The sequence below is a fragment of the Parambassis ranga genome, chromosome 12 (assembly GCF_900634625.1).
Source record: "Parambassis ranga chromosome 12, fParRan2.1, whole genome shotgun sequence".
Classification (NCBI taxonomy): domain Eukaryota; kingdom Metazoa; phylum Chordata; class Actinopteri; family Ambassidae; genus Parambassis; species Parambassis ranga.
In genome coordinates this window covers 9,364,920-9,392,776 of record NC_041032.1, presented here as the reverse complement: position 1 = coordinate 9,392,776, position 27,857 = coordinate 9,364,920, and the positions used below count along the sequence as shown (strand labels likewise).

General features: G+C 41.1%; 2 protein-coding genes across 2 annotated transcripts in view; one reads left to right on the top strand and one right to left on the bottom strand.

Annotated features, from left to right (window-relative positions):
* unc5cb (unc-5 netrin receptor Cb) overlaps positions 1-9,424 on the top strand; it is a 93,825-nt gene extending 84,401 nt beyond the window's left edge. Inside the window, exons 10-17 of the mRNA XM_028417706.1 lie at positions 598-960; positions 3,230-3,317; positions 3,454-3,625; positions 6,171-6,404; positions 6,971-7,120; positions 7,200-7,364; positions 8,052-8,230; positions 8,996-9,424. Coding sequence (XP_028273507.1) covers positions 598-960; positions 3,230-3,317; positions 3,454-3,625; positions 6,171-6,404; positions 6,971-7,120; positions 7,200-7,364; positions 8,052-8,230; positions 8,996-9,155 — 1,511 coding nt within the window. The 3' untranslated portion in view covers positions 9,156-9,424. The remainder of the gene's footprint in view (positions 1-597; positions 961-3,229; positions 3,318-3,453; positions 3,626-6,170; positions 6,405-6,970; positions 7,121-7,199; positions 7,365-8,051; positions 8,231-8,995) is intronic.
* Positions 9,425-11,170: 1,746 nt separating this feature from the next.
* The window catches only part of bmpr1bb (bone morphogenetic protein receptor, type IBb), a 38,762-nt gene continuing 22,075 nt past the window's right edge, over positions 11,171-27,857 (bottom strand). The window contains exons 5-15 of the mRNA XM_028417538.1: positions 23,270-23,565; positions 16,683-16,857; positions 16,151-16,253; positions 15,807-15,909; positions 14,570-14,666; positions 14,339-14,483; positions 12,797-12,989; positions 12,398-12,695; positions 12,145-12,317; positions 11,941-12,071; positions 11,171-11,836 (exon numbers count right to left, since the gene is read on the bottom strand). Of these exons, the coding sequence (XP_028273339.1) occupies positions 11,711-11,836; positions 11,941-12,071; positions 12,145-12,317; positions 12,398-12,695; positions 12,797-12,989; positions 14,339-14,483; positions 14,570-14,666; positions 15,807-15,909; positions 16,151-16,253; positions 16,683-16,857; positions 23,270-23,357 (1,632 nt within the window). The 5' untranslated portion in view covers positions 23,358-23,565 and the 3' untranslated portion in view covers positions 11,171-11,710. The remainder of the gene's footprint in view (positions 11,837-11,940; positions 12,072-12,144; positions 12,318-12,397; positions 12,696-12,796; positions 12,990-14,338; positions 14,484-14,569; positions 14,667-15,806; positions 15,910-16,150; positions 16,254-16,682; positions 16,858-23,269; positions 23,566-27,857) is intronic.

Below are 27,857 nucleotides of genomic sequence, written 5' to 3'. Positions count from 1 at the left end.
CAGATTGGCTTTTTGATGACATAAACTTTTTTATGGCTAACTAATAAGATTGGGAGTAATTGTTACAAAATAGCGTTAGTTAGTTAATTAACACAAACATTAATGCTACTTCCCTGCCACTAATTAATTATGTGAATAGCTTTTGTGACTTCTGTGCAAGAGTTTATATCGAGACAACTGTTTTTTTTTTTTTCTTGAAGACGTTTCGCCACTCCTCCAAGTGGCTTTTTTAGTGCGGCCGTGACTTCTATTAACATCTGTATGACTCAGAAACTTGAAAAACAGAGAGGGGGTGGAGGAGCTGGAGGACAGGGAGCCTCCACTGCCCTTCTTCCACCCACTCAGCCCAGTTATTGAACATTCATCCTTGTACTGGTTGAACTGAATGCTAGTGAAGCCATCTGTTACCATGAATCACAGCTGTACCTGTAACTTCTCTGGCAGAGTAACATTTTTCTTGGTGCTGCAGTAGACTTCCCTAATGAGTGAAAAACAAAAGAGTGAAGCTTGCTGTAGTCTTCTTCATTGCTGCCAACAGTGGTCATGGTTTCTTGTGACCACTTTTTTCTCACTAGTGTCCTTTCTTGTTCTTTGTAGCTGATCTCCTAACAGCCCCTCCTGATTTGACCTCAGCCGCGGCCATGTACCGCGGCCCAGTTTACGCCCTCCATGATGTGGCCGACAAAATCCCCATGACCAATTCCCCTCTGCTGGACCCTCTTCCTAACTTGAAGATTAAGGTGTACAATTCTTCAGGCTTAGTGACACCACAGGATGACCTGGGAGGAGAATTTTCCTCTAAACTGTCGCCTAAGCTGCCGCACTGCCTGCTGGACAATAGTGACAGCACGATGGGGCGCCGCACGCAGACCCAGACGTTGCTCCGCACCAGAGATCCATCGTGCACAGCTCTTGGCTCTTTCAGCTCACAGGGAGGACACCTGATTGTGCCCAATTCAGGTACTGTACAACACAATGACTAAGTTAGGTACACAGCATTCATGAAAAAAATTAGCTGTGTTGAGACTTGTGATCGAGGCCGAGCTTTTCTCCAGATTAAGCGATTATATCAGATATCATGACATCAGAGCTTTTCTCGCTATTGTGTCACTCTTAATGTGCTGGTGAACTCATTAGCCCAAAAAAATTTCCCCATGAAACTAGCTTCCTGGTGACTTTGCTGGTTGCCTGGCAACCTCACAGTGATGACAAGACTCCAGGAAGTCACTGTGTCTGGCCAGGAAATTATCTGGCACCCCTACTGTACTAACCACAACTTGTATTTTTATATAACTTGTTTTTGGTTTAATGCAGAAGGAACAATGAAAATGAATGTTGATTAGACAACATTAAAAACATTATTTTTGTGACATTACATGATATAGTAACAGTAGATTCTGATTCAGTGGACAGTGGTATATTAATTCTATGAATATCCAGTTTCAAAAAGAAATCCATTTTAAATTCCAAGCAAATGTGTGCATTACAATTCATGTCCTGCATGCAGAGGTGAGTGACCTTACCTCTACCAGACATATGCAACTTATCAGGGAGAGCTGATTGATACCTGAGGTGTTTGCACTAGAAGTACTGAAGGAGAAGTATATTGTTTCTGGCAGCCTACATTAGCAATGTTGTCCTCACTTCAAACACACAGGGGCTGTTTTGTAACATGCCACAGACGTCTGTTGACAGGCGTAGACAAACTAGCAGTGACATTAAAGGATACACACAGACTTCTCACATTTCTTAAGTTTTTCATTTTTGGTTTTGATACCTGCAAAAATGTTCTCAGCTGTTGGTTGTGCTCAGCCACCTCATCATGTTACACAGGCAGAGGAAGAGGGAAAAAGCACATTTGATATTTGATCTGTTTGTGTGTCTGGGTAATGAAATATTTTGTGGCACTGTCTGTGTGGCTGTTTGGTATTTTGCATCTTAAAAAGCATTTCCCATCTCTTTGAAGCTTTGCTGTGAGGCAGAGGACTGTGCAAGACGTCCCCGTGGTGAAGTTGTGATTGCCTTGCTAGCTAGCTAACTGAGCTGTCTGTCACCTTTTGAAAAGTTCAGTACAAGGACATGGGAAATCGATGAGCTATCTGAGAAACCCCCTCCAGAGAGAGAGAGAGAGAGACTGTCTGTGTGTGTTTGTGTGTATATGCATGAGGGAATTTGGGGGATAGGTTCCCTAAAAACACATTGGACAGGACATCATATCAAATCAATCTGAGTGAGAAAAATGTAAATCAGGCTGGCTATATGGGAAAGCTGTGAAGAGTAGAGAGATCATTGATTTTAGAAATGAAATGCCACATCATTTTCTGGTGCCACAGGAGAAGGCACAGGCAGTTAAGTGAAGTAATTTTTCTGTGTGTGATGGGAGGACATTACAATTACAACCATATGACTAAGAACAAATATTTCACAAGCCTTCGACTGGTCTGAAATAAGCTGGTTATATGCAAATTAGTGATATATTTTACATTACATGTAAAAGTAGACCAATAAAAGGAAAATTGTTAACTTTAACTGTAGATTTGGAGTTGCTGTTGATGGAATTTGCATCAAATGAAGCAAAAGCTCTTCTCTGGATGCTATAATGACACAGCTTGATAAGTTGTAGCTGTTACTGCAGCAACATGCAATGCCAATACTTCACTAGCAGGGCAGGGAGGGTTGCTTTAAATTATTCTGGTTACTGGTTACCTGTTTAAAAAATGTATTCAATAACACAATCCAAAAACCATAATACCACAATCACTTTTTGGCAGGCAATTTTGAGGTGTATTGACCCTTTAAATGGGTCTTCATGAGAACAAAGTGGCTGGTTGGAGGATAATCTGTTAAAAATATCATAGACAAGAATGAAATCAAGTAAGTGAGCAAAAATAACCACTCATGCACTCACTCAGGCCTTGATCACTTTTTGGCAGGTGGAAAACACCAATTTTTGAGGTTTATTTTCTAAAGGGGGCCTTCATGGGTATAAAGGGGTTGGGTGAATTATAATTTCATATATGTGATAACCAGAAACCACTCATATAGAAATGCTTGTCCGATGTTACTTTGCATTACGTCCACAGTTTTAATATTAATGTATATTAATATGGATGTCATATTACTGTCTTTGCCCTGCATTGACAGTTATTATTTTTCTGGTCTACCTGATAACTCCCAGCTTGTATATGACTGTTTTATATGTGTCTCTGTCTTTTTCCGTGCTTCCCAGGGGTGAGCCTGCTAATTCCAGCGGGGGCCATTCCTCAGGGCAGAGTGTACGAGATGTATGTGACGGTTCAGAGAAAGGACAACCTGAGGTACACTGTGCTACTTGCCGCATCAACACCCCAGAGCTGTCCTTATTCTTGTCAGCTCCATCGTGTCACACATACACCAAGACTGCTGTCACACACACACTAAACAGTATGTATTTTACTCTCCGTTCACCTCCAGGCCCTCAGTGGATGATGGCCAAACAGTGCTGAGCCCTGTGGTGAGCTGTGGGCCCCCCGGGGCCCTGTTGACTCGACCTGTCATCATTACCATGCACCATTGCGCCGTGTGTGACGGCCAACAGGACTGGCTGATCCAGCTGAAGAGCCAGTCACAGCAGAGCCAGTGGGAGGTGAGATGTGTGGATTCACAGTGAAAACTGTGCTGCAGTCGACTCTCGCTATGGCTATGTTAGAAACTGTCCTTTTGACAGTCTCTTGAAGCATTAAAATGATGTGTTGGAATAACATTCACAGATGGAATCTATCCATTAGAGATCCCACAATGATTTTGGTGGGTTAGAATTCTGGTCAGTGTGGAGCAAAAGAAAAGAGTACTGTAAAAGCGAAACAATGATATACTGCATGGCATGGGACGATCAACAGCATGGATGAGTTGAATGGGATCAGCTTCAGCTGTTTTGTTTGCACAGCTCAATGCTCAGAGGAAACCTCTGCTGCAACCAGCAGTAAAATAGTCAAAGCTTGGAATGTGTGTTACTCAGACTCTTGTAGCTTTTATAAGGCATATTTGTATTTGTGTGCTGTGTTTTTAGAAGCTCTGTGCTTCCTTATCTTCCTTCCTTACTGTCTTCATCACACACACAGACACACAAATGGTACAATAACCAAGATCCTTTGTAGAGACACTTCACTTCCTCATCATCACAGAAGCTGTTTGTTAGAAGTTAACTTAGATATAGTCCAGTGGTCATCTTCACACCCAAACATATCTGTCAGTGACACAGCTGCGGTGGCAAATCATGTTGTAAGCCGTTGTTAGCATCTTTTACTTACCTGTCAAGAGAGCACTTTTTAGGGTAAGTGATTCGTTCCATGTGGTTTCTAATGAAGTCTCAGGAGCTGTGTGTCTAGACCTTTTTAAAGGGAAAGGTGGCAACACTTAATAAGCACATTTGTGCCGAAGCAGAACCCATTACAGCAAGCAGAGTGATTGCTGTTAACGTTAGAACAGAACTGGATTTTAGTCAATTTAGGCTAAATTGAAGAGATATTAACCAAAAAGTGCAATACACTGAGAAAAACAGGGAAATTCAACTGTGTATCATCCTTTTATATCTTCTCTATCAGCTCATCACTAAACAGTGGCTTGAATAACATAATTTTCAAGAAGCCTTTTGCACCATCTCCCCTGCTGGTGTGGTGACATGACTTATGGAGCAGAAAAACTGCCCAACTGGCCCCACATGCCTTTGTGACATTGATGAATTACTTGGGGGGCATCCAATAAAATCTCTGTAAACTGAGTGTTTTTTAAAAAATAAGAAATAACTATTGATTACATCTCTGACCTGTCAGACATGCAGATGGTAATATGTAAGGTGACGGCAGCTTCCTTTATATGAGTTTCTTCCCCCGCACTGAGGCCAGCCTCCACGCTGCATGAGAGAAATATTGCTTTATATGACATGCCCTGTCAAGATGAGTTTTTATCACTGCAGTCGAAACAGGAGAGATGAGCTCCTCTAAAGAAGTAATTCATGGATGTTTATATTCAGAATAATCAGTTCCCTTGGCATCCAGGATGCAGCACACTTCTCCCATCGAGACACATTCACACACACACATCTAGTCACACAGTGTCGCTGAGGAAACATGCTGTTGTGATGATGATGAAGACAGCAGGTCATATAATGAGGAACATGTGGGGCTTTCTGCTTCAGTAACTCTCCTACAAAAATCCTCTCACGCCTCCAAAAAAAAGAAAAACACAGATAATGAATGCAGTTTCTGAATAAATTAAAATCTATGTGTTTGCATGTTTGATTGTTTTCACACATGTATGAAGCAGAAACCCACTCTGCGTTCTAATTATCCCCCAATAAGGAGGCCCCAATACCGTCCCACAGGAGCAGTTAAAGAGTCTAATGATCAGCCATAATACTGCTGTTTAACGGCCTTGCTCACAATAAAATGCTGTAATTCCTCTTCTGTCTCTCATAATAGGCTGAATTAATGCCAGTGTGCAGCTCACAGGAGTGTTTGGATTAGAGACAAAATGACGGAGAGAAAAGCGGAAGATCAAGAGAGATGAAAAGACAGAAACGCAGAGGGTTGCAAGAAAGAGAGACATACTGTAGAGGTCAACAACAAATAGTCTGTTTTCTCTCAGTATCACACAATAAAACAAATGACAGTATTTGTACAAAAGGCCATGGCCTTTATTGTACTTTAAATTTAAATAAATAAATAAAACATAGAGCTGGACAGCTATAAGACATCTGATATCTACAGTTAGCTGGTAAACATCAGGAAAACATTTGTAATATAGCAAATATAGCAAATAAACCAGCTTTGAACCTATTTATTCACTTCCTCTATTATTTATATGCTTTTTGTTTTGTTGTGCTGTTTTAGATTCACTGTGATAAATATCACATCGACTGACTTCAGAGAAAGTAAAATGAGAAATTGGACTGAAGAATTTGTAGTCCTTTGTACTGAATAGTTCTGTTTACAGGGATGAAATTGCATGAAAGTAGAAGCAAAGAACTGTATTTGTTATTACAGAGTTTGGCCTTACTTGTCCGCAGATAAAAAAGAATTATTTTCATCTTTTTGTACTACGGTGGTATAACAGAACTTTTGATATTTCTGGATATTTTTTTTTATCTTACAATCACCCACATATTTTCTTTCTTTTGCTCTTTGTTGTAGGATGTGGTGGTTGTAGGTGAAGAAAACTTCACGACACCCTGCTACATCCAAATGGATGACGAGGCTTGCCACATCCTTACAGAGACGCTGGGTACCTACTGCCTCGTGGGTCAATCTCTCAGCGCTGCCACCACCAAGCGCCTCAAACTAGCCATCTTCGGCCCCGTCACCTGCCCTGCAATGGAGTATCATATCCGAGTCTACTGCCTGGACGACACACAGGATGCACTGAAGGTGCGTGCATGCTCTTTGCTCTCTCCGTGTTATGTAGCAGAAATTAAATGTGTTTGCGTTAATAATATTTGTGAGTTTTTCATTTAAGACTGAATTGTTTGTGCGTGGGCACAGCCGGCAGATGAGGTGTGGGAGGGAGAATGAGAAATCTTTGTGTTGGTGTGTCACAATAAGGGGGAGACGAGCGCATGCATTTGAATAGCGCTCTTAGATGTAGCTCAAAATAAGCCACATTTATCCCCCCTACTGTTGTCTCATCACCTCCATTCTGTTTAATACCTGCACGCACCTTCATGGAGAAAAGATAAGGAAGGATTATTGTACTGAGGGGGATATTGAACATTATTAAGTTTGAGAATAGGTAATGAGAATGATAGTGATCCTGCTACAAGGACATTGAAGTTGGTTGCTGATTGGCAGGTCGACATTCAACTTCATAAAGGATGAATGTAATGAGTATACTATAAACAAACATTTGCTTTGTAAGTTTAGTGTATTTGCCAACAAACGTTATTAAAATTCGGCACAAAAGCTGAGGTGTGTATGCATGATCTTTGTGTTTGCAGGAAGTGCTACAGATGGAGAAGCAGATGGGTGGGAAGTTGTTAGATGAACCAAAGACTCTCAACTTTAAAGACAGCACCCACAACCTGAGACTCTCCATCCATGATGTCCCCCACACGTTGTGGAAGAGCAAACTTCTAGCCAAGTACCAGGTAAGTGATGGCGTCTCAGGTGGTAATCAGTGGCATCTCATGATTGGTGACAGAGTGACACATCTTGTCTTCTCTGCAGGAGCTATGTTTTCAGCAAGTATGGAGCGGCTCACAGAGGAACCTCCACTGTTGCTTCACCCTGGAGCGTTTCTCCACCAGCACAGTGGACCTGGCCTGTAAGATATGTGTGCGCCAGGTGGAAGGAGAAGGACAGATTTTTCAGCTGGACACCACACTATCAGAGGTGGGGCTGGATACTTAAATGTAGCCATAAATATATAGTCAGTTTTTCATCTACTTGCTTAAACTTTACATTCACAGCAGTGTTGACTTCTGTGCCCTACCTTCTTGTCTTTGTTCCTCTCAATGAGGCATATTTTACTTCCAATTCCCCCTTTTTTTGTTTTGGCATGCTTTTAAAAAAGTGGCAGGGTGGAAGACAGGGAGCCTCAACCCTGCTGCCTTCATATAGTTTTGCTTATGACAGGCCATTGCAGACAAGAGGGGAGCAGAGGGGGATAATCACCCCCAGTCATGCTGTACTTGCTTTACAAAGGCCATCTGGCCAGGAGAATACAGCTTGAGGGATGAAGGGCCGCTCGGCTTTGTGCTCAGTAATGAGATGAATTACAGTACATGCGGTGCAGAGCTGTGTTCCTGCCTGGCCTTGCATCATTTGTCTCTGGGTCTTGGTCTGGGTTTCTGTAGCCAGACCTCTCCAGCACCTTCCCACCGCATGTGATATATTTGCAGCTCACTCGGCATCAGGTAATGGATGCTGATGAAATGATTCATTTTCACTTCACTGGGACCTTGAATACATTTTCGGTGCTTCAGATGCTTTTGAACTGCATTACATTACATTTGCAGCCTAAATGCCACAGCTCCAGTCTGTACGTCACCTTCAGCCCCTCTCGTTCTCTTTGTGCAGGATTCCCAGAGCATCGACACTTCTCTGTTGGACCCTGCCAGTAACATTACAACACTGGTGGGCCCAAATGCCTTTCGTATCCCCGTTTCTATTCGACAGAAGTTGTGCGGCAGCCTGGATGCACCACAGACCAGAGGCAATGACTGGAGGATGTTGGCCCACAAACTTAACCTTGACAGGTGTGTAGACGGACAGAGCTGCAGCCCGGGAGAGAAAAGGGAGGGAGGCTGTAATCTAGGCCACAGTCTGGTTACAGGAACTGGCTGTCTTCAGGCTAATTTTTTAAACTGGGTAATTAAAGTCAACAAAAAACACAAAGAAAGCTGCTGATGTGTATTTTAATTGGCAGATAATTTTTTTAGTCGAAGTGGACATCAAAGAGAAACAAAATTGTCGATCTATTTTTAATTTCAGTCGTGATTGTTCTGTGAGAACGTGAGTCATTTTGATAAGTATCAGCTGAATTGAGATTAATTGAGCTGGAGCGAACCGAGAGACAGACAGAGAGAGCAAGAGATGAAGATAGAATGAGGCTCCTCTTTTTAAAACGTCACCCATGTGTCTTTGATAGTCCTGTGTGTGTGATGGAGTTACAGTCTATGTCCATTTATAAGGTCTCAGCTCAGCAGGGCGGCCTTATCACAGACAGCAGCTGCAGATTGACGGGACCACTGACTGAGTGAGCGTAAAGGAAGGATAGTTGAAGCAGCCGTTCATTCACAGCCTACCACAATGATACACACAAGGGTTTACATTTGTAAATGTTCTATTAAAATAAGGAGAATAAAAAATAAGTGAGAAGGAAATATAAATAGATTTTGTTGCAACGTTTTTAATCGTCAACGTCCAAGTGTTTTATTTCAAGTATACTGGTACTTATTTGTCTGTGTTACCCATTGACCTGATTTTCTAACCCATCTTTCTTTGTTTTATTGTTCATTAAGGTATTTGAACTACTTTGCCACTAAGTCCAGTCCTACAGGAGTGATCCTGGACCTGTGGGAGGCCCAGCATTTTCCTGACGGCAACCTCAGCCGTCTTGCCCAGGTGCTGGAGGAGATGGGACGCCATGACAGCCTTGTTCCTGCTGTGACTGAGCACTGACATCTGCCCCGTCAGGAAATTGTGACATTCCAAGAAGGAAGAAGACACACGCAAAGAAAATAAAAGAGAGGGTGGACCACCCCTCTAATCCTCCAAAAGCAGGAGAGTCTTTTGACAAATGCACGTACACATTCACAGACGCTGCCTGAGTGTACACTCAAGAAAAAAGAAAGAAAGAAACAGCTAGGTCTACTCAGCCATGACCCAGTTAAACATTGGCAACAAAGGGTGTAAAAACTTGGAGGTTAAACAAGAATCTCTGCCAGTCATTTCTCTGGCTGTTCATTCCTCTCTCTCTCTCTCTCTCTCTGGTACAACTTGATATTTTTGGCTCTGGTTTCCTTGGAAACAGCTGTCCAGTTACTTGGATGGACTGTGCAGATGTGGATGTAGATCACTGTATACAAGAGTTAGTGACACATTATCAGAGGTCAAAAGAGGAAGAACAGAGGAAGCAGCTCTTGTTCCCAAAAAAAAAGTCTCCATAGCAAATCCATGGACAAGTATGTGTTCTGTGATAACATAGTATTTAATAATATGCCTATTTATACATATCTTTTTTGTACTTTTTCCTGCCTGTTATCGAATACTTTGCAGTGTCTCTTCCTCTGATTATGTTCCGCTATGTCACAGCACCATCTGGTGGACATCTAGTGCTGTAACAAGTCATTCTGTCAGCCACATTTACAAGTACAGAAAGAGATCTGTGATTATTTTACAATGTTAAATGTCACTGTTGTAATTAATATCAATAGTCTTGATATATATAATTATTTTTTTGTTAAGTGTGTTTTTCTTTTTACATGTTTTTTAGGTGATTTTACTTTTTACATTTCTTGTTTAATTTGCATGTTTGACCAGATCCTTTGCCTAATTACACCCAGAACAAGAGTGATCAAGACAGTTTTCCCACACTGAATAAAATACATGACAGATTCTGATGATTTGTAGGTTGTTGAAGACGATTACATCTACACGATCCAGGCAGAGAGGAGAAGAAAATGCTGATTGAAAAGGGAGTATATTTTTGTAGTACCAATGCAACTGAAGACAACTGCTTTTTACCAAATAATTGATGATGTTTGAGGTTCCGTTTAATATACAGAAGGTGATCATCTGAATATTGTGTCATTCCATGCATTGATCTGTCATGTGTCCTTTCGGAGGGTAACGGAGACTTTAGCTTTGATGTTTGTACATTAACGACAGAAGCCATCAATATTAGGATGACACTGATTCTGTGAATACACATTAGCGATAGCTGTAAATGCAACATTCCTTTGATGCAGCAGCACTTGCGACTGTTCAAGTGTTTGTTGGTTATTCTGTTTTCTTTTATTTTTTTGTAAAGCTGTCTATGCAAACTTTGCATCCTTTTGAAACAATCTTCACATTCTTAGTAGGCTAGCCTTTGCATTCCCAAGTTGTTCTTCAGCTTCATGATTATTATAATTATTATTGTGGATAGTGAGAATGTAGCCTGTCTGTTTCTGGCACTCACAATGTTCCTCGCAACAGCTTGCATTTCATCTGTCAAGTTATTGTACAAAGTGTAAGAAAGAATTTTTAAGACTAATAATAAATTATATTTATATGCAACATTGAAAACAGAGCGTGGCTGTTTGAGTTGTGAGATGATACGCAACACTGAAAAACCTTTGTTGTTTTATTGGGGAATGTTATCCAGACCCACTTGTATGCCATTATTATTAATCACATATGTACAGATTAAATAAGGCACGAGCCATAGTGGTAGAGTGGACGGGACATATGCTGTACACACACACACAAAACACACAAAAAACACATTTTAGACATCAATAGGCAATAATTATTTTTAGAATAAAGTTTTCAGTCAGTTTTGTACAAATAAGCGAAAAAGAAGAGACGTTGAGGTTTAACGCGAGAAACCAAATAAATTTAGAAATACACATTTCCTGTTTCTGAAGAAAATTTTAATTAATGTAGCAATACTCTTAATTTTATAATAATAATAATCATCATCATTTTTGAGATCACTGAATTCTTTCTTTGGATGGACCGTCACTGTGGGACAGTAAAATGTTCGTAACATTTTTCGCAGTGACTGAGTCACAAAATAATAATAATGAAATCAACAAACGCACACACCCGCACACACGAAAAGGCAGCTGTGACAGTGCAAAAAACTGCTCATACAATACTGCTTTATGGCTTCAAAAGAGCTTCCACTGTTTAAAACTGACCGTGGGGATTTTATAGTCCTCACCACTCACCCAACTGGACAGTCTGGACCCAACCACCACTCCACTGCTTTCACAGAAAGCACAACCTGAACACTTTGTCCGAGGCAGACATGGCTCAGAAAATAGAAAGGAAGACATCCCCCCTGACATAAATCTTTTGCTCCTCTCTCTCTCTTCTGGCTCCACAGCGACCAGTGTCTCTATTACTCACTCTCCCGGTCTATCATTCACAGTCTGGTTTTCCCTTTCTTCTATTGGCCAGTTTAAGTGGCCTGTGCCAGTGGCGATGACAAGTCTCTAGGTGATGAGAGCATCTGTCTAGACTCTCTGTCACAGTTTGATATCTTGGGACTCTAACATCTTTACCAGAGTCTTCTTCACCCTCAGGGCTGTGAGACGACAATTCGGGTTGTGAGCCCAGCACTCAGACATTAATTTTCCCATCTGACGTAGACACTAAAGACACAAAGTACACACACAAAAAAAAATCATCACAATTGGCGGGGCAATTCTCCAAATGTTTTTATCAAAGTTGTAATTTTGAAAAAAACCTCCAATACCTCATCACTGCTCCAGCGATTAGGAAATGAAGGCCGTTGTTTCTTAATGCAGACGACTTCTTTCATGTCCTCAAAGGAAGGATCGGTGGGTACAAGGTCATGATAGGGCAGCTGATATTCTTCCACAATGCCTGTACAAAAGAAAAAAGTATTATTAATGAGAATCACTAAGAGAACATTTACACAGACTCAGTGTTTTCTAACCTCCAGAGATGCAACGTCGGGCCATCTCCCAAACAATAAGGCCAAAACTATACATATCAGCTAATATGAAAGACTCCTTGCTCCTCTTCAGTGTCTCATCCAAAACTTCAGGTGGCATGTAGCGCTTCGTACCAACGCGTAGGTTGGAAGGAATATCCACTTCATTGGTGTCACTGAGGCAGTATGGAAAAACAAGAGATTCAGAAAAATTCTGTTCAATTAGCTTTCAAAATGTCTACAATCCATGTTGTACCTGTTAAACTTGACAGCCAGCCCCAAATCTGCAATACAGCAGGATCCATTCTTTTTTACCAAGATGTTTTTACTCTTCAGGTCTCTGTGTGCAATGGCTGGTTTGCCCTGTGTGCCATAAATCTCGGTGTGCAGGTGACACAGGCCTGATATAGAGGAGTAGGCCAGTTTCAGCAGAGCCTTGATGTCTAAAGTGTTGGACTTGAGGTAGTCATATAAGGATCCATTCTCGTGGTAATCTGTAATTAGGTAGAGCTGCGTCCATGAGCCGGTTCCTTTAATGTCAGCAGCTATGAATCCTAAAGGGTTAGACGGAGGGAGTAAGAGGAGTGTCAAATGTCCAAAGAGGATAAAATTACATAACAATAAAATAACTAATTTTTCAGATATATGACATTACCCAGTATATTGTCATGTCTCATCAGGAAGGTCTGGTATATTTCAGTCTCTCTGAACCAGCTCTCTTCCTCTGTGGTGAAGAAGACTTTGACAGCCACTCTTTCCCCTCTCCATTTTCCCATCCAGACTTCTCCATATCGCCCCTTTCCGATCTGCTTTACCATCTGAATCTGCTTGGCAATGGTTCGCTGCACCTGGGAACACATATTCCAAAACCCGTTTTATTCTGGCACTCCAAGTTATTGTTTGTTTGTTTAATTACAGGGACTTTAAAAGAACATTTAATGGAATTTTCATGTGTATTTAGGCCATTTAGTCCATGGGCCAGATGTCAGTACCACCCAAGTTGGCAAAGGTTGGCATATAAGTCTGTAGCCAACATTTTGGTATGATAACCCCAATGAAGTGACAGCTAAATTATTCTTATCAGCTGTTACCTTGCCCTGATGAAAATAAAATTTGCCACTGGTGCATATCTTGGTATTGGCGCTTTTTAAAGACATATTTCAATGATTTATATTATGTTTGGTATCATTTTAAAGGGGATATTCTGAGCTTTAATCTAGGCTTTTTTGTATATACTTTTGACAACTACAGAGGACACTGAAGCCGCAGGTAAGACATTTCCATAATGGTCTCAGTGAGCCGAACGCATCAAATATTGAACCACAACTCTGCGACCTTCCTAACTGTAACCTTAACCCTATTTTTGGACCTAACCCTAACCCTGACCCTAACCCTAGCTGTAACCCTAACCCTAGTTTTAACCCTAATTTTAACCCTAAACCAATAACCCATAATACAGAAGTAGACTATGTTCCACTACATGATATCATTCCAAAAACCAGGTCATTTGCATTGTTTAGTCGTTAGTCTGTTGTAACAGGGAAAGTCCACCCTGCTTTTGTGCAAAGAGGTGGTACTGCAAGAATATTCCAGTACAATTAATGTACTTAATACAGAGTAAATATACCCAATGTAGTAATATATCAGATATATAAAAACAATTACTTATTCAAGTTGTATAGTTGTAACCTCACTGTGAGATAAATAATAATTATCCCATATTGCTTCCTCTTGCTTCCTGATGCCACAGGACTAAAAGACAAAAGATGATTTAGGCAGAAATGGCTAAACTAAAATTAAATAAAGATCTCCAGTGACCTCTGTACTTGTCAAAAGTATTTATAAAAAGCTTGAATGAAAGCTCAGTGTGTCACCTCTGAAATGATACTAAACATAATACTATAAATTATTGAAATATGTCTTTAACAAGGGCCAATATCATACCAAAATGTTGACTACAGACATAGCTTTTCAAAAAGTATAAGCAACCTTTGCCACCTTGAGTGGTACCGACATCTCGTCTGGCCCATGGACTAACTATTTTCTTCTTTTGATTTTGTTGGGTCACAGATTATATTACTAAAAACAAACTGTAATGAAAACAATGATGTGCACATTTTAAATAATTAAATATGTAGTATAATACACTGCCTGTGCTTAATCTGCTATTTAGGCAGATGTAAAGAGTTTTTTGTACCATTAGGGGGAGTCCTGACCCAGAGCCAGACCCGATACTGCGGGAATGTTCAATCAAGTCCTTTAGAGACTCCCCAGGGGGAATGCAGGCCTCATCCTGCTCCAGATCGATACTGTAGCGCGGCCGTGACTCCTGCCGTTTATATCTGCCACAGAAAGGTGATGTAATGTTGAATGATCGTCAAAAAAAAAAACCACCAACTTTGTTGCTACATATGCACACGTTTCTTACCTGAAGTAGCAGAAGACAAGGATAATACCAAGGATGATGCTGCAAACTGTGACTGAAATGAAGAGAGCCATGTACTGGATGCTGCGGTCCACGTAGTCTAAGAAGGAAACAGGGAAGTCAGCAAATCTAGAATTGATGAATAGGTGGTGACAGTCATTTGTTCACTGCTATCAGCACCGACATCTTTCTAATTTTCATTGGCAGGGACAAGCTTCTCCCCTTCCTCTCCTCTCATTCCACCTTGCACCCCGCCCCACTTTCACAGCGTGTTATCGATCACATCCCCTTCCTGAAATCCACATATCAGGTGTCACACTGACATCGCTACAGAAACCCCAGAGGCTTGAAGCAGCTCTGGGACTCTAGACTTTCTGCCATGGTTCTGTCAATCAGACACACACAAACATAGATGCCTGAACACTAGAAGTGCTTCAATGAATAACACATAAACACTCTAATGAAGTAAGTATAAGATGACACAAGACAATTCATTTTTATTTATTCTTAATTAAAATATTAAAGGGTGGAAAAGTACCTGAAAAAGACTGGCTCAGACGAAGTGTTCAGGGCTTTTCTGTCATTAAAAGCTGAACAAAAAACCTTTTTTGGCCAAAAACTAACAACTTCTCAATCGCATTACTTCACTTGACACATCTACAGGGCTTGCTAACTCTGTAGATGAAAACATTGTCAAACTTTGGAATCATTACTGAAGTCTTTCTAACCAACTAACTGACCACTTTCTCACTGACTTACCAGTGTCTGTGAAGGTCAAAATAAGGTTTGTGAGGGGGTGTAAAGGTGCAATGCAAAGTGTACGTGACAAAGACTCTGTGCAAAGAGAAATAATGTGTGTATATGTGTGTGTGTGTGCATGCGTGTGTGTGCATGCGTGTGTGTACTGCGGAGTGACAGATGGACAGATATCTCACATCCGTCCCGAGGCAAGAAACTCAAGCAGGCCCTGGGGAGAGGCTGTCCTTTTCATTAGAGGGTGAGAGAACAAGCCAAGTCTGCAGGCTCTGTTTCACCTGCCCCTTTCTCTCTCTCTGCCTCCCCAGAGCAGCATGTGCCACTTTACTCCAGCACCACACTGTGGTTTGTAACAGTTTAAACTGTCACTACCCATCACCAACCCAGCGTGGCTTAAACAGGCTCGCTCTAAAAGCCACTCGTGCTTCCAAGTGGGGCAGGATTTCATTGTGTGAACAAATTCATGTGCGGCTGTGTGTCTCACCTGACGTCATCAGTGGAGGCAGAGTGGGATGTAGGTCTCTGTTGCAGTAGTCCTGATCTGTGCAACACTCCAGAGCTCTCCTGGAACGTGCGTTCCACGTGTCCTTTCAGAAGACACACGCACAAGTGAAAACCATGCATTATTGCTTACCACTAATGAAAACGGCCGAGTAATGAAGATTTACAGCCATGCTTTACGATATACCAAAGATATTTCCACTGTGTATAAAGATGTGTGTGCTGGAAAAGTCTGATTTAAAGAGGTCTATTAAGGAGTCACAGGAGGACACATTCAGGCAGAAACACACACAGACACACACACACACACACATAGAAGAGACTTACTCTGCACTGGAACTCAGAGCCAGCCAGCCCTAAACAACCTGCAGTGAGCACAGCGTGGCCTCCATCCTCCTCCTCCACCATAGTAAAGCAGTAACCATCAGTCCTACAAAAAATAAACACACACAGAAAACAATCAGCATATTAATCATCACTAGAGGGAGACTTACCTAATCTAATCCTGAATTTTAGAGTCCTTCTATTTGAGTCCTCATGTATTTCCACACATTTTATCAGCTAAACCAATTCAAAAATAATGAGGTGAACACAATAATAAGCAATGTAGCATTGGCTAATGATATGTGGATCTCTATTAGCCATATCATACAAACACATCTATAATGCCCATAACTGCCACTTTAAGAAGCTTTCATTAGCAGATTGCCTTTGCGTTAATAAGCAGTGTCTCAAAACACTTGTATCCTGATGAAGTAATTAGAAACCTCTTGAGTAATTACTCTGAATGATTTTGTGTGTCTTAATATAGTTGTTTCACAGTGTGTTTGAGCATACAGGTGTGTGTACTCCACCGTACATGCATGTGTTGTTGACTGAGTCTTCGGGGCAGTGGTGGTAGCAGTGGCACCAAAGCATGTTCTGGGGAGAGACTGTGGCTGTGCCGCTGCTGCTGCTGCTGCTGCTCTCCTCCACCCGTCGCTCCTTCGCCCCCTTCCACCCATTCTTCAGGAGCATGGTGTCCAACATGTTGGCTGTACAGTAAGGCACAGAGAGACACAAAGTCATTAAAGGCGCTCAAAACAAAATCAACAATGGAATTAATCCAAAGATATTTAAATGCACATTTTAAATATAATGTATTGTATTGAAAAGAGAAAGAAAACAGCAGAGATCTGCCTTTTTTTAGCACTGTTACCATGGCAATCCAGTCCACAGAAAGTGTGAATACATGCTGCTGAAAGCAACCCTGCTGTTCTAAACTGGACTCGATGTACCTGCATGAAGTCTGGAACCAGAATAACTCCCTAAAAAGAGGTCTTTGTGCAGCATGTAAGCACATGTTTGCCTGTATATTTCTAGCTATGCATGGCTGCATTTCACCAGTGTGTGTGAGTCTGCATACACTGCAGATAAAGAACTTATTTTTTATATTTACTATTGTTTAATTAAATATATAGTTTAAAAAGAAGAATTCTTTATCTGATGACAATAAAATATCCAATGATGGTGCATTATTCTTCATTGTAAAGACAGGGCAGTGTATATGTGGAATATAAAACCAGTTCTGACAGCAGCTCTTCCCTGAAGACCTCTGTGGTCAGAGAGCTGAACGTTGTTGTGGCACAGTAGATGGATGTCTTCCTCTCACTCTGTCTGATATCCTCTCCCACCCTGCCTTCAATATAAAATGACTGCTCTGTAAGACCAGTTTACGGCTTAGTATTTCCAAAACACTATACAGAGGTGAATCTTGAAAGACTCTAAAGACATCACAGATACACATTTACACTTCAGGCCCGCACGTCAATCAAATTCAAACCTTCCACTCGACAACTCTTATTATAATAGGTGTGAGAAGATATAAGCGGAGCAGCACCTTCTAAAGGTGGTGCTCTGTATCCATTCCAACCTAATCTGTGTTGATGAAGAGGGAAAGTTTGAGGAGGTGTTCTGATCGTCCCTCACCCATGGTTTTTCTATCACATCTGTCGTGCAAGTACAAAGCAGGAACAGGAAAGTTACAAATAAAAGAGACAGTAATGTGTTTTTTATCATCAAATCTGCTGGTTGTCTCAAATAGCTGAAGAAATTTCTCAGGATTGTCCTTTAACATGAACACATTTCTTATCAGACACAAGGACTGCACAGACACATTCATGGGAGACATCCAGCTCCTCCACTCTACAATGTACCTACTGTATTATTGTAAAGAAATCATATAGATCTCCTGTGTGATGGTATTAAATTGTTTCAAGTTAGCTTTGTTTGAAATCTGCAGCTTACTTCTTGCCCATGCAGTAAGGACAAGCACCGTCCTGTTGTCATGGAACCCTTTGGGTGGGTAAGCCCCTGAGACTGTGGTGGTGTATGACTGCATGAAAAATGATCAGACAGTGCTGACTTGAAACGGAAATACCACAAACGTTACTGATGTCAAACTTTCTGCAGACTCACAGCTCTGAACTTCACATGCAAGTAATGATACAACTCATCATATATACTGACATATGAGGAGATTTACTACACTGTCACTGTGTCCGACATATCATTAAAAATCTATAGGGTGTGAAGCCAGGAGTCTTAAAAGAGACCAACTCTAAGAAACCATTACTTACTTATCTAAAACAAATTGATTAAAAAAAAAATCCATTCTCATTTTTTCCAGACCATGAAAATAAATACACAAAGGATAAAAGATAAGTTATACACCATGTATCCACTCTCTGTCATACATGCATTTACATTTTTTCCATATGCACACACATTCTGAAACTTTCTGTGTCAGCGTTGTGGTACATTCAAGGTCACCCTGAAATCTGATCTGTATCCCTCCAGCTGGTGAACCTTCAGTCACAACTCATCACCATCAGCGGCTCTGCATCTTTGGGCACATCCACACCGGATTCTGCTTTTCCCAAGTACAGTATATCTGCATTCATGACAAAAGTTCATCGGCTGCCTCTGTGCGCTCTTATTCCCATCATTTCTCTTTTCATATCTCTAACTGAACTCTATTAGTCACCGAATATAGTTAATATTGTAACATTGGGACTGCATGACTGTGGGCTCATTCATCCTAATGGTATAATGATACATGAAGAATGCATGGAAATTCCCTCATCTTACTCATTCACTCCTACTTATGTTGCATTTGCTGTTGATTTCTTTTCATTTGCACTTTTTCCACTGACTGTCCAGGAAGAATTCTCTCTCTTTTGGGTCATTTTTCTGGGAGATGTTCTTTTACCTTCATGTCACTTATTAGTTTATTAAAAATAAAATAAGAATCAGTTTGTCAAACCTAAACTAACACAACCCAACTTCCTGCATAAGCTGTAGTCTCTGAGAATATCTTGCTCATATTTATCATATTCTGCACAAACACTGTACACCATTATGTAACAGAAACAGAATTCTGCGTATAAATACTGTCACCTGATACAAATAGGAAATCAATGTGTTTGCTGTTGTCAGTGAAGTTATTAGAGAGAAGATTGGAGGATTTCATCTCTAGTGACAAATCTCTGTATAAAGTGTTTCAGTTAGCTCCAGTTGTTTCACTTCACAGAACAACAGCTATTTAATCTGTGAGCTGTGACCTTCACACAGGCTGTTTGGTAGAGGGGAGGACAGGGGAGAAAAGGAAGATAAGTTACTCCAGGTGGCCATGATAAATCATCTCCTCAAAGGAGACATCTTCCAGAGTGCACTCTGACCCTGAGGGGTCACAGCCAACCTGCAGAAAGACCATACATCCTTCTCCACCCTAACCTTGCACCCTTATTCCTCTTAACCCCCTACAAGCTTCAAAGGCCTCTGCCACATGAGACACTCGCACATGTGCACATATCACACACACACACACACACACACACAAGAACGTGTCTGAGGAGCACATTCCACACTCTCTTTTCCTTCTCCATCGCCGCTGCTGCTACACTCACATACGTCAGGTCATCTGTTTCCACCGTGCAGCTTCTAGCAACCTGTTCTGTGTTTACTGGCCGTGACCAGACTTTCATTGTGAAGGGATAATGCAGTCTTTATAAGGCTCCTACCAGCAGCAGCACACAACAAATGTATACCTGATGCAAACCCCGGAAAAAAATAGTTCAACTGCTGGGGATTCACACTGGTTGCACAGGAAAAAAATTTTACACAGGGGTGTGAATACTGCAGTGAGCTGCTATATCCACAACAAAATACTCAGACAGGCACACACAGACATACTGACTGCTCTCTATACAACAGACGCCACCATAAGAGAAAGACACGACTCATACAGCTTGAAGGAAATGATGCTGTGTACAAACATCAGAAAAGATGCACAGGAACGTGCAAATATTATCCATAACAGGGTATTTTCAATATTCTTCTCTTTATACACTTGATGACACAGCATTACTGTAACATCATATAAAAAGAACTACTTATACAAAACAGGTGTCGACATTGGCACTGCAACTGTGTTTTGTGCATTTGTGTGTGTGTGGCACACATATTTTTTTATTATTATTTTCTACACACAATTCCTGTCATTGTATTCTGCTGCTCTCGTCTATCCATGTGGTCTGGACTTACTGGAAAAAGCCACAAGCCACTGAGTATTGCTGGGGTTCATTACAGATGTATTGAGAGACTACAACCATAGCGCCACCACAGTATGTCACTTTACCCCTCAGCCTGAAAGAAGTGGGCAGATGCTGCTGTTTTTAGTCAAGGTTGTGCAAGGTCTCTATACAGTAACTTACACAATGCATTCAGGACTTGTCCTGGAAATAATAATAATAAAAAAGTAGATTTTTATTTAGTAATACTTATGTGCTTTCTCACAAGGAATAAAGGGACAGCTCACTCCAAAAATAAACCTTCCTTTTCTTGTCTCTTGACATTTGTTAACCTCACCTTTAAAATAACAATGAATCTGACAGTCTTATGGCTAACTTTGGCTTCATGATGTGGATGAATGACTTCAAATGATCACATCTATGGCTCCTGCAAGCAAACCACTCTGAGGCTTACATCAATCCTCTCAACTGACTCTTAGTCAGAAAAAAAATATGATTTTTCTCCTACGACTAAGGGTGACAATAACACTAGAACTACTTCATGCAACAGGGAAGTTTGAAGTAGTTCAGAACTAGAGTTTACTTGCCCCTCACACAATGTACCCTTAAGCTTCCAAATCTCACAAGGCAGATGTATTAACATGGTGCACAAGAACAACTATCGCACACAAACACACACACACAGCCTTTGCTCCCAGGCATGACCGCTGGAGCGGCACATCTGCCTGGGGATCAAATTCTGCGTGGGGGAACCGTATCCACATCCTGACAGGAAGCAGCGCACAGAAGGTTGAAGTAGCCCAGTCCTGCCGAGGACCAACTGCTGCTGTTTTGTACTGCTGGACTGCCACGGCACGCTACACTCTGACCTGACTCCACAGCACCGCTTCACACGCATCCTCCAAACTGTATATCAATGAAACATGAAACTTTCACTGTGTTCTTGTAAACTTTTGAGACAATGGTATTCTATATGCCAACGAAGAGAAGTTTTACTCTTTGTCACATGAGTTAACATGTAACACATAAATGTCCTTGGAGCAGCATACTATCTTTATCCCTTTATTTCAGCTGTTTTCCCCTTAACTACTCTCATGCAACTAAAGTGGAGCCACAGAAAAGAAACACTTATTGATAAAGGAAAAAAACTAAAACACAAATTGGTGCCAACAGCTCCTCATGAGTCCTGCTGATTTTACAAGACCAGTCCACGGGGTTTGACAGTCATTCAGTACAAAACATAGGGCTGAATTATTAGAAAACTGCACCAATTTCCATTCCACTGCCACTGGATGAATGTGGCCAAGACTCATTTATTCTCTGTGAACCTCACGAGCCTAAAAGAAACAGGTGGCAAATTGGCTGTGCTACTCAGATTTATGGGCAACCTCCCACATGTTTTAGTCATTTGGGTGACCTTTGAAAGATCAGATCACAGAGGAAAACAGAAAAGGTAACTGGTGGCTGAAAAATTAGAAGCTCAATGCTGCAGAATAGCCTTAAATCTTTAAGCGACTGTTTCGTTTCCGCTGTTTGTCTGTCTGCACTGGAAAGAAAAAGCAAAAATATTGTCCATCAAGTTCTGTAAGAAGGCAACTTTCTCTGATTTCTACTAAATCTTCTCACATCTACGAATTCAAACTCACCGGGTCTACAGTCTTCACTGAGAAGGGTAAAGGGAAAAAGAAGCATTCATCAGCAGCTGAGGTATTTCATGACCAACTGTGAAAGTTACATTTAGCTCTGAACCACACAGTGTGTATGTGAGTTTACAGCTGGTCTCTAGTTTTTGTTACAATTTCAGTACAACACAGCTTTGTATTGCAACTGAATTTAAATTTATAGTGTTTTTACAGTTAAGTTAATTATACAATTTTCTACATCATCTTTTTTTCTTCCTGCTGTTCAATAATTCTGACACTATGATGTACTGTGAGTTATGTATATAGGCATGATGATGATGGTAAAGTGACGCACCATTTATCATCATTTATCATCTAAGAGGAATTAAGTCACAGCCGACAGTCATATGCTGAAAATGTCCAGAATCGCCTGATGTCAATATTTATAAATACTGTGTGTGTGTGTGTGTGTGTGTGTGTGCTGGTTTTACAGTTTGACACCAAAGTCAAGCTACACCAAACAATTAAAGTTGATGGTGACTTTCATTACCAATTAATGTTTGTATTTACTTTTTCACTAATTATTCTACAGTCTATAAAGTGTAAATAAAATACTACATCTTACAGGCTGAAGTGACAGCTTCCATTTAATAGAAAAAAAACTTTACTCTCCTCTAAAACAAATTAATCACCTGCTACTAGTCTTTCATCAAGTGATTAATTAATTATTATTAATTATTTTTTTACTATAGCCAATAAAAGTACAGAATTTATGTAATCTGCAGAAAAAAAAAATCACGTTTCATACACACTGTCAGATCAAAGAACAAATGCACAAGTGTCATCTTCCTGAGGGTGGGAGCCTGCCGACCCTGCAAGCTCGTCACACTCTTACGGGGCACCGTGACACTGTTGGCATTCTTGGTAAAAGACAACTGGCTGTCCATCTTCAAACAATTCAAAACATGAACGGGGGTCTAAGGAGGGAGGGAGGAGGGGAGGGGTGCACACCCGTTCTCATGAAAGCCCCTGTGGAGATCATAATAGCTTTTACTCATCATAAATAGCACATGGCAAAAAAATAGACAGATAGCCTTGCAGCTCAATCAACCTGCCTCTGTAAAATGCTGTCAATAAAACATGTAACAACATGCTTCAAACTCAACCAGAAACAATGAGGAATCATTGACACACAAGGAGAACAGGCAGCAAGACAGTTAAAGCATCAGCTGGTGTCCAGCTCAATTACTTACCATCAGACCTGTGGCTCAGCGATGCTAGTCCAGTGACCAGGAGGACAGCCTGCCAGGCCCACTCCTGAGGTCGCCACGCCACCACCATCACGCCAGCACCAACTTCCTTCAAGTCCCTGAGGCGCTGCCACAACGATCACACCCCGTGCTACAAGAAGGTGGAGGCGTGTTTTATATCCTTTCGTGAAAGAGGGTCAGTCCTGTTCCTGTACAAGTGTTTCTCTGTGAGTGACTGCCACTCAGGAACTTCCCACAGCACGCCTTGCAGCCTTCAACTCCACTCCACTACTGACAGCCTGGGAGAGACAGACATGGAGAAAGAAGAGGGGGACAAAAGAGAGGGAGGGAGGGTGTTACTTAGTTGCTCTCTCACTGTGTTATTTGTCCGGCCCTTTCTATGACCGCTCCACTACAGAGGGAACAGCTGAGTAGATCCACACATGTCCTCTCTCCCAATCACACTCACACACACATTGCAAATGCCCTCATACACAGTAAGAGGAGCAGAACTGAACAGGCAATGGGGGGTGAAGCAGGAGTATGGATGTGAGCTGGATAAGATGTGAAAGGCAGCAGTGAAAGAATTATTATGAACTATAGCCACAGGCATGCAAACACACAGCATGCCAAGAAGGACACAGAAACTACAGACTGTAAACTACCAGAGGACATGTACATATACTACGGTAAAAGCACCTGGTATTAAATCCTGCAAGGCAGAAAAAGTATGAAGCAAGAACACAGAGCAAAACGTGTGTTTGTTGTTAGAGTGAGGATGGGTTAGCACAGGTTGGTTATACATCCTGGCTCAGCATGCTGCACCAAACCAGAGTTGTATGTGAGATACCACAGTGGTATATTTTACTTCAAACATACATCATCATAAAATGAATATGGATATTAAATAGTTGCATTAATTAATCTGTACGTGAGTATCATTATTGCTAAACACAATGTTACTGGAAACTGTTACTGGTTCATAAATATATATCAAACAAACAAGACAAAGGAGGTGAAAGACTAAAGCATGGCTGCAACTGTCTTAAGTCCAAGATTTCAAAATAAAAGTCTATGAATGGCAAGCTGCATTCCATTACATGAAAAAAAAAGTTTGCACAGTTCCCAACAATTAACACAAAAAGGAACCAACCTCCTGACATAATGTGTGTGGAACTACAGCTGCAAACACAGGTGCTATGTGAATGGCAAAGACCAGACAGTAATCTGTAACCTAGAGTCTGGTATTAAAGTTCAGATGTAGGCTGAATTATAGATTGTAGTTTACAGCTCATGTGAGCCTCTCTCTGTGTGTGTGTGTGTGTGTGTGTGTGTGTGTGTGAATGGCGTGAAAACACAATCACTTGCAGAGCTGCAACAGAGATCAGGCAATCACACGTCAGGTGATTAGAGGCGATTAGAGCTCACACCTCCAGGCACCACCACAACTTTGCAACTTCACACTAATCCAAGCACACACAGGCAGACACACATGCAAGCAAACAATACCACAGAGAAAAATGGTCATAACAATAGTGGACACATACCAGTGGTGAAAGATTTATGTGTGTTACAAGTTAAGAGGATTGGCTAAGCTATAAGACAAATTACTTTAAGTCTACTATGGTACCTAAACAAGACATAAACATCAATTTTAACAATCACAGTGAAGAGTTCATTCATTCCAAATGGCTGAAGGTGAGGCAAACAAATGCAGAAAAGTGGTGGTGGCCAAAACAACAACAGCCAAATGGGCTTCTCCACCCCACACCTGTTGACTCTGACTGGGTGGGAAGCTACTTCTCCCCCTCCAGTGCTAGTTGCCCTATAGCTGTCTCTCCTGATTTGTGCAGCACTGTGTATTACATGCAATAAGCCTATTCCTGAGTGCATAGGGAGCAATGTGAATGGGTCAGTGCACCTCACACACCCTTCTGCGCTCCATCAAACACCCAGCGTGGAGCCCCTCCGGACTCTCAAGACAGCCCACTAAGCCCAAAGGCCACGGATGGAGGGGGTCCAGGGGAGTGAGAAGCACTGTAGGTGGGGGTCACTCCACCACACAAAGGGGTTGAAAGTGGGGCAGACTGGTTGCAAGACCTATTTTCAGTCAAATTAACTCTTCCCTTCCCTTTTTCTTCCCTACTGGCTCGTAGTTACAATTCAAACTGCAGAGCACATCTGTCGTCGCATACTTACTCATACAAGATGATTAATACTGCCAGAGAAATAGTTCTGTCGTTCTGTAAAACCACAGTGTTTGTTGCAACTGGACTAAGAAAAAGCCACATTAGACGTGCAAGGAGTAGACAGTTTAAACCCTGTCTGAAATTGGCCTTCTACTGACTTTACACAGTGACATTTACTTTACACTAAAGAAGCACAGTCCTTGCTGTGGTGTCAGAGATGGACATGAATGTGTAAGGAAATAAGCTGTAGGAAGCAGCATGTTCAGATTTTAGCCAAGGTATATTACAAGGGACTAAAAGTGGGAACATTCTAACCTCTGCATCTTCTTACAAAAGAGTAGAAGCCCTTTGTAAATGGTACAAATGTAGAAAGTGATTACTCTATTTACGAAAGTGAAGAAACAACAGCTATGACATTACGTTAAAGACATTGCGCTGCAATGATATGTACTGAATAGTATAGTAATAGTCTTCAGCAGAACAGAAGAAACCACTTGGGGGAGTGGCGAAACGTCTTCAAAAAACAATCCTTGAGTCCAGTTGCCTCGATTTAAACTCTTGGAAATAGCATGCTAACCAGCTAGCACCAGTCCATGCCTTTACAGAAGAAGCTTTTGTGCAGAGTGATAAATGAATGAAACAGTAAACAGGGTCAGTTACTCTGCACTACAAACACCATGCACAGAAAGGAAGAAAACACTGCCTCTTACACCGCGGTAAAACTTATCATAACTAAGTTTCAAATTGCTGTGCATATTCCCATTGATGGTGACACTTGATGGTTCTGACCCCTCCTGAGTGCTTGCACTGCTTTGATTTGTGGGATTTGTGTGCAGGGGAGCAGTTTATCTCTGAGATTGTTTTGCTTTGTGCTCTCCATTTTGCCCTCCAGCAGTCAGAGATCAATTAATGCAGCTCGGTTGTTTGTAATAATCTGTCTCCATTTCATAAAGCAAACATTTTCTTATGAAATAGAGACCTTACATTAATACTAGCACTACAGCGTCACAATATACCATGAAAATGAGTCACGTTTTTTATTTCAGAAAAGGACTTTAAAAGAAGCAAACACACCCTTTCATCATACAGTCAGAGGAATGGGATGGATGACTGTGAAAAATCACCGCTAACCTGTGAAACAAAAAGCCATGGCAGAACATAGATGAAGAAATTACTCCGGGCAGGGATGGAATGCGTATCATGAACAATGTTTCAGCTGGGACCGAATTGACCCTCAGCTCTGTGAAATTAGGAGGATTTTCAGCAGCTCAGTGTTAAAACTGTTGTCATAGAATCCTGGAAAGCAGTTTATTACCGTGGCAACACAGCTGTCTGGCCCAAATGGTCCAATCAGAGGGCAAGAGTCAAGAAAGCATGATACTAACTTCATCATCCAGCAAGACAAAGAATAACCTTCCTTTACTGAGTTATACAAAACAACCGTTTTGGAACCACAGAAAAAATGTTTATTAAATTATGTTAACCATTCGATTAATTATTCTGTACAGGGGACTTAGTTTTTAACACCGTGTGAACTATACTGTGTGAACAGAGCCCCAGTAAAGTCTGAGTCCTGAAGTAAAAGACAATGATCCTAATGAATATTCAAAATTCCCACAACAGCAGAACCACATCACTCTGCTGAGATTGGTGCTTTGAAGTCCCACAGAATGCTGAGGAGGAAGAAAAACGCCATTCATAAGGAGTGAAAAGGCTGTCACAGCAAGATTCTGCCTCCTTCCCCTCCCTCTGTCTGTCACGCCGTCTCATTCCCTGTCTGTCTCCCTGTCTGGTTTTGACGTTATGACGCAGTGAGATATCACTAAGGCAGTAAAACATGATCACTTCTGTTGTATAATTTTACCTCTGTCAATATTAATGTTGCTATTTGAGATGCAGTGAGAGGACATCAGTCAAAAACCCATCTGAAGTTTCAAAGTGAAAATAAGGTGCTTCTAAAAGTCTGATTCAGGATCAAACCTGTCTGATAAACCTGTAAAATAAAAACGCTTGTAAACTCATTTCTCTGTGACAACAAGAAAAAGAACACAATGTATCCACATAACAGGATTCAGATGCACGCTGCATAGGTAGTAATTAAGTTTGTTGCAAACACACCGTTTCTGTCTTGGGTTGTAAATGTCAAAACTTTTGTAATGCTCATAAACATTTCACTCCACACTGCTTCTTCTCGCCAGCCAGATAAACGAAATATTGATGAGTGACAAGGCGGTATTTGAAATAGCATGTGAGCAAAACCTTTTATTAATACACACTGTGTGAAAATATATATTAATATTAAAGGAACAGATATTATAAAAATATTTGATAACACTATCAAACTCACGTTCAATGAATTTGGCATCTGTCTTGCTGTTGCATTTTTATTTTAACAAGTTTTA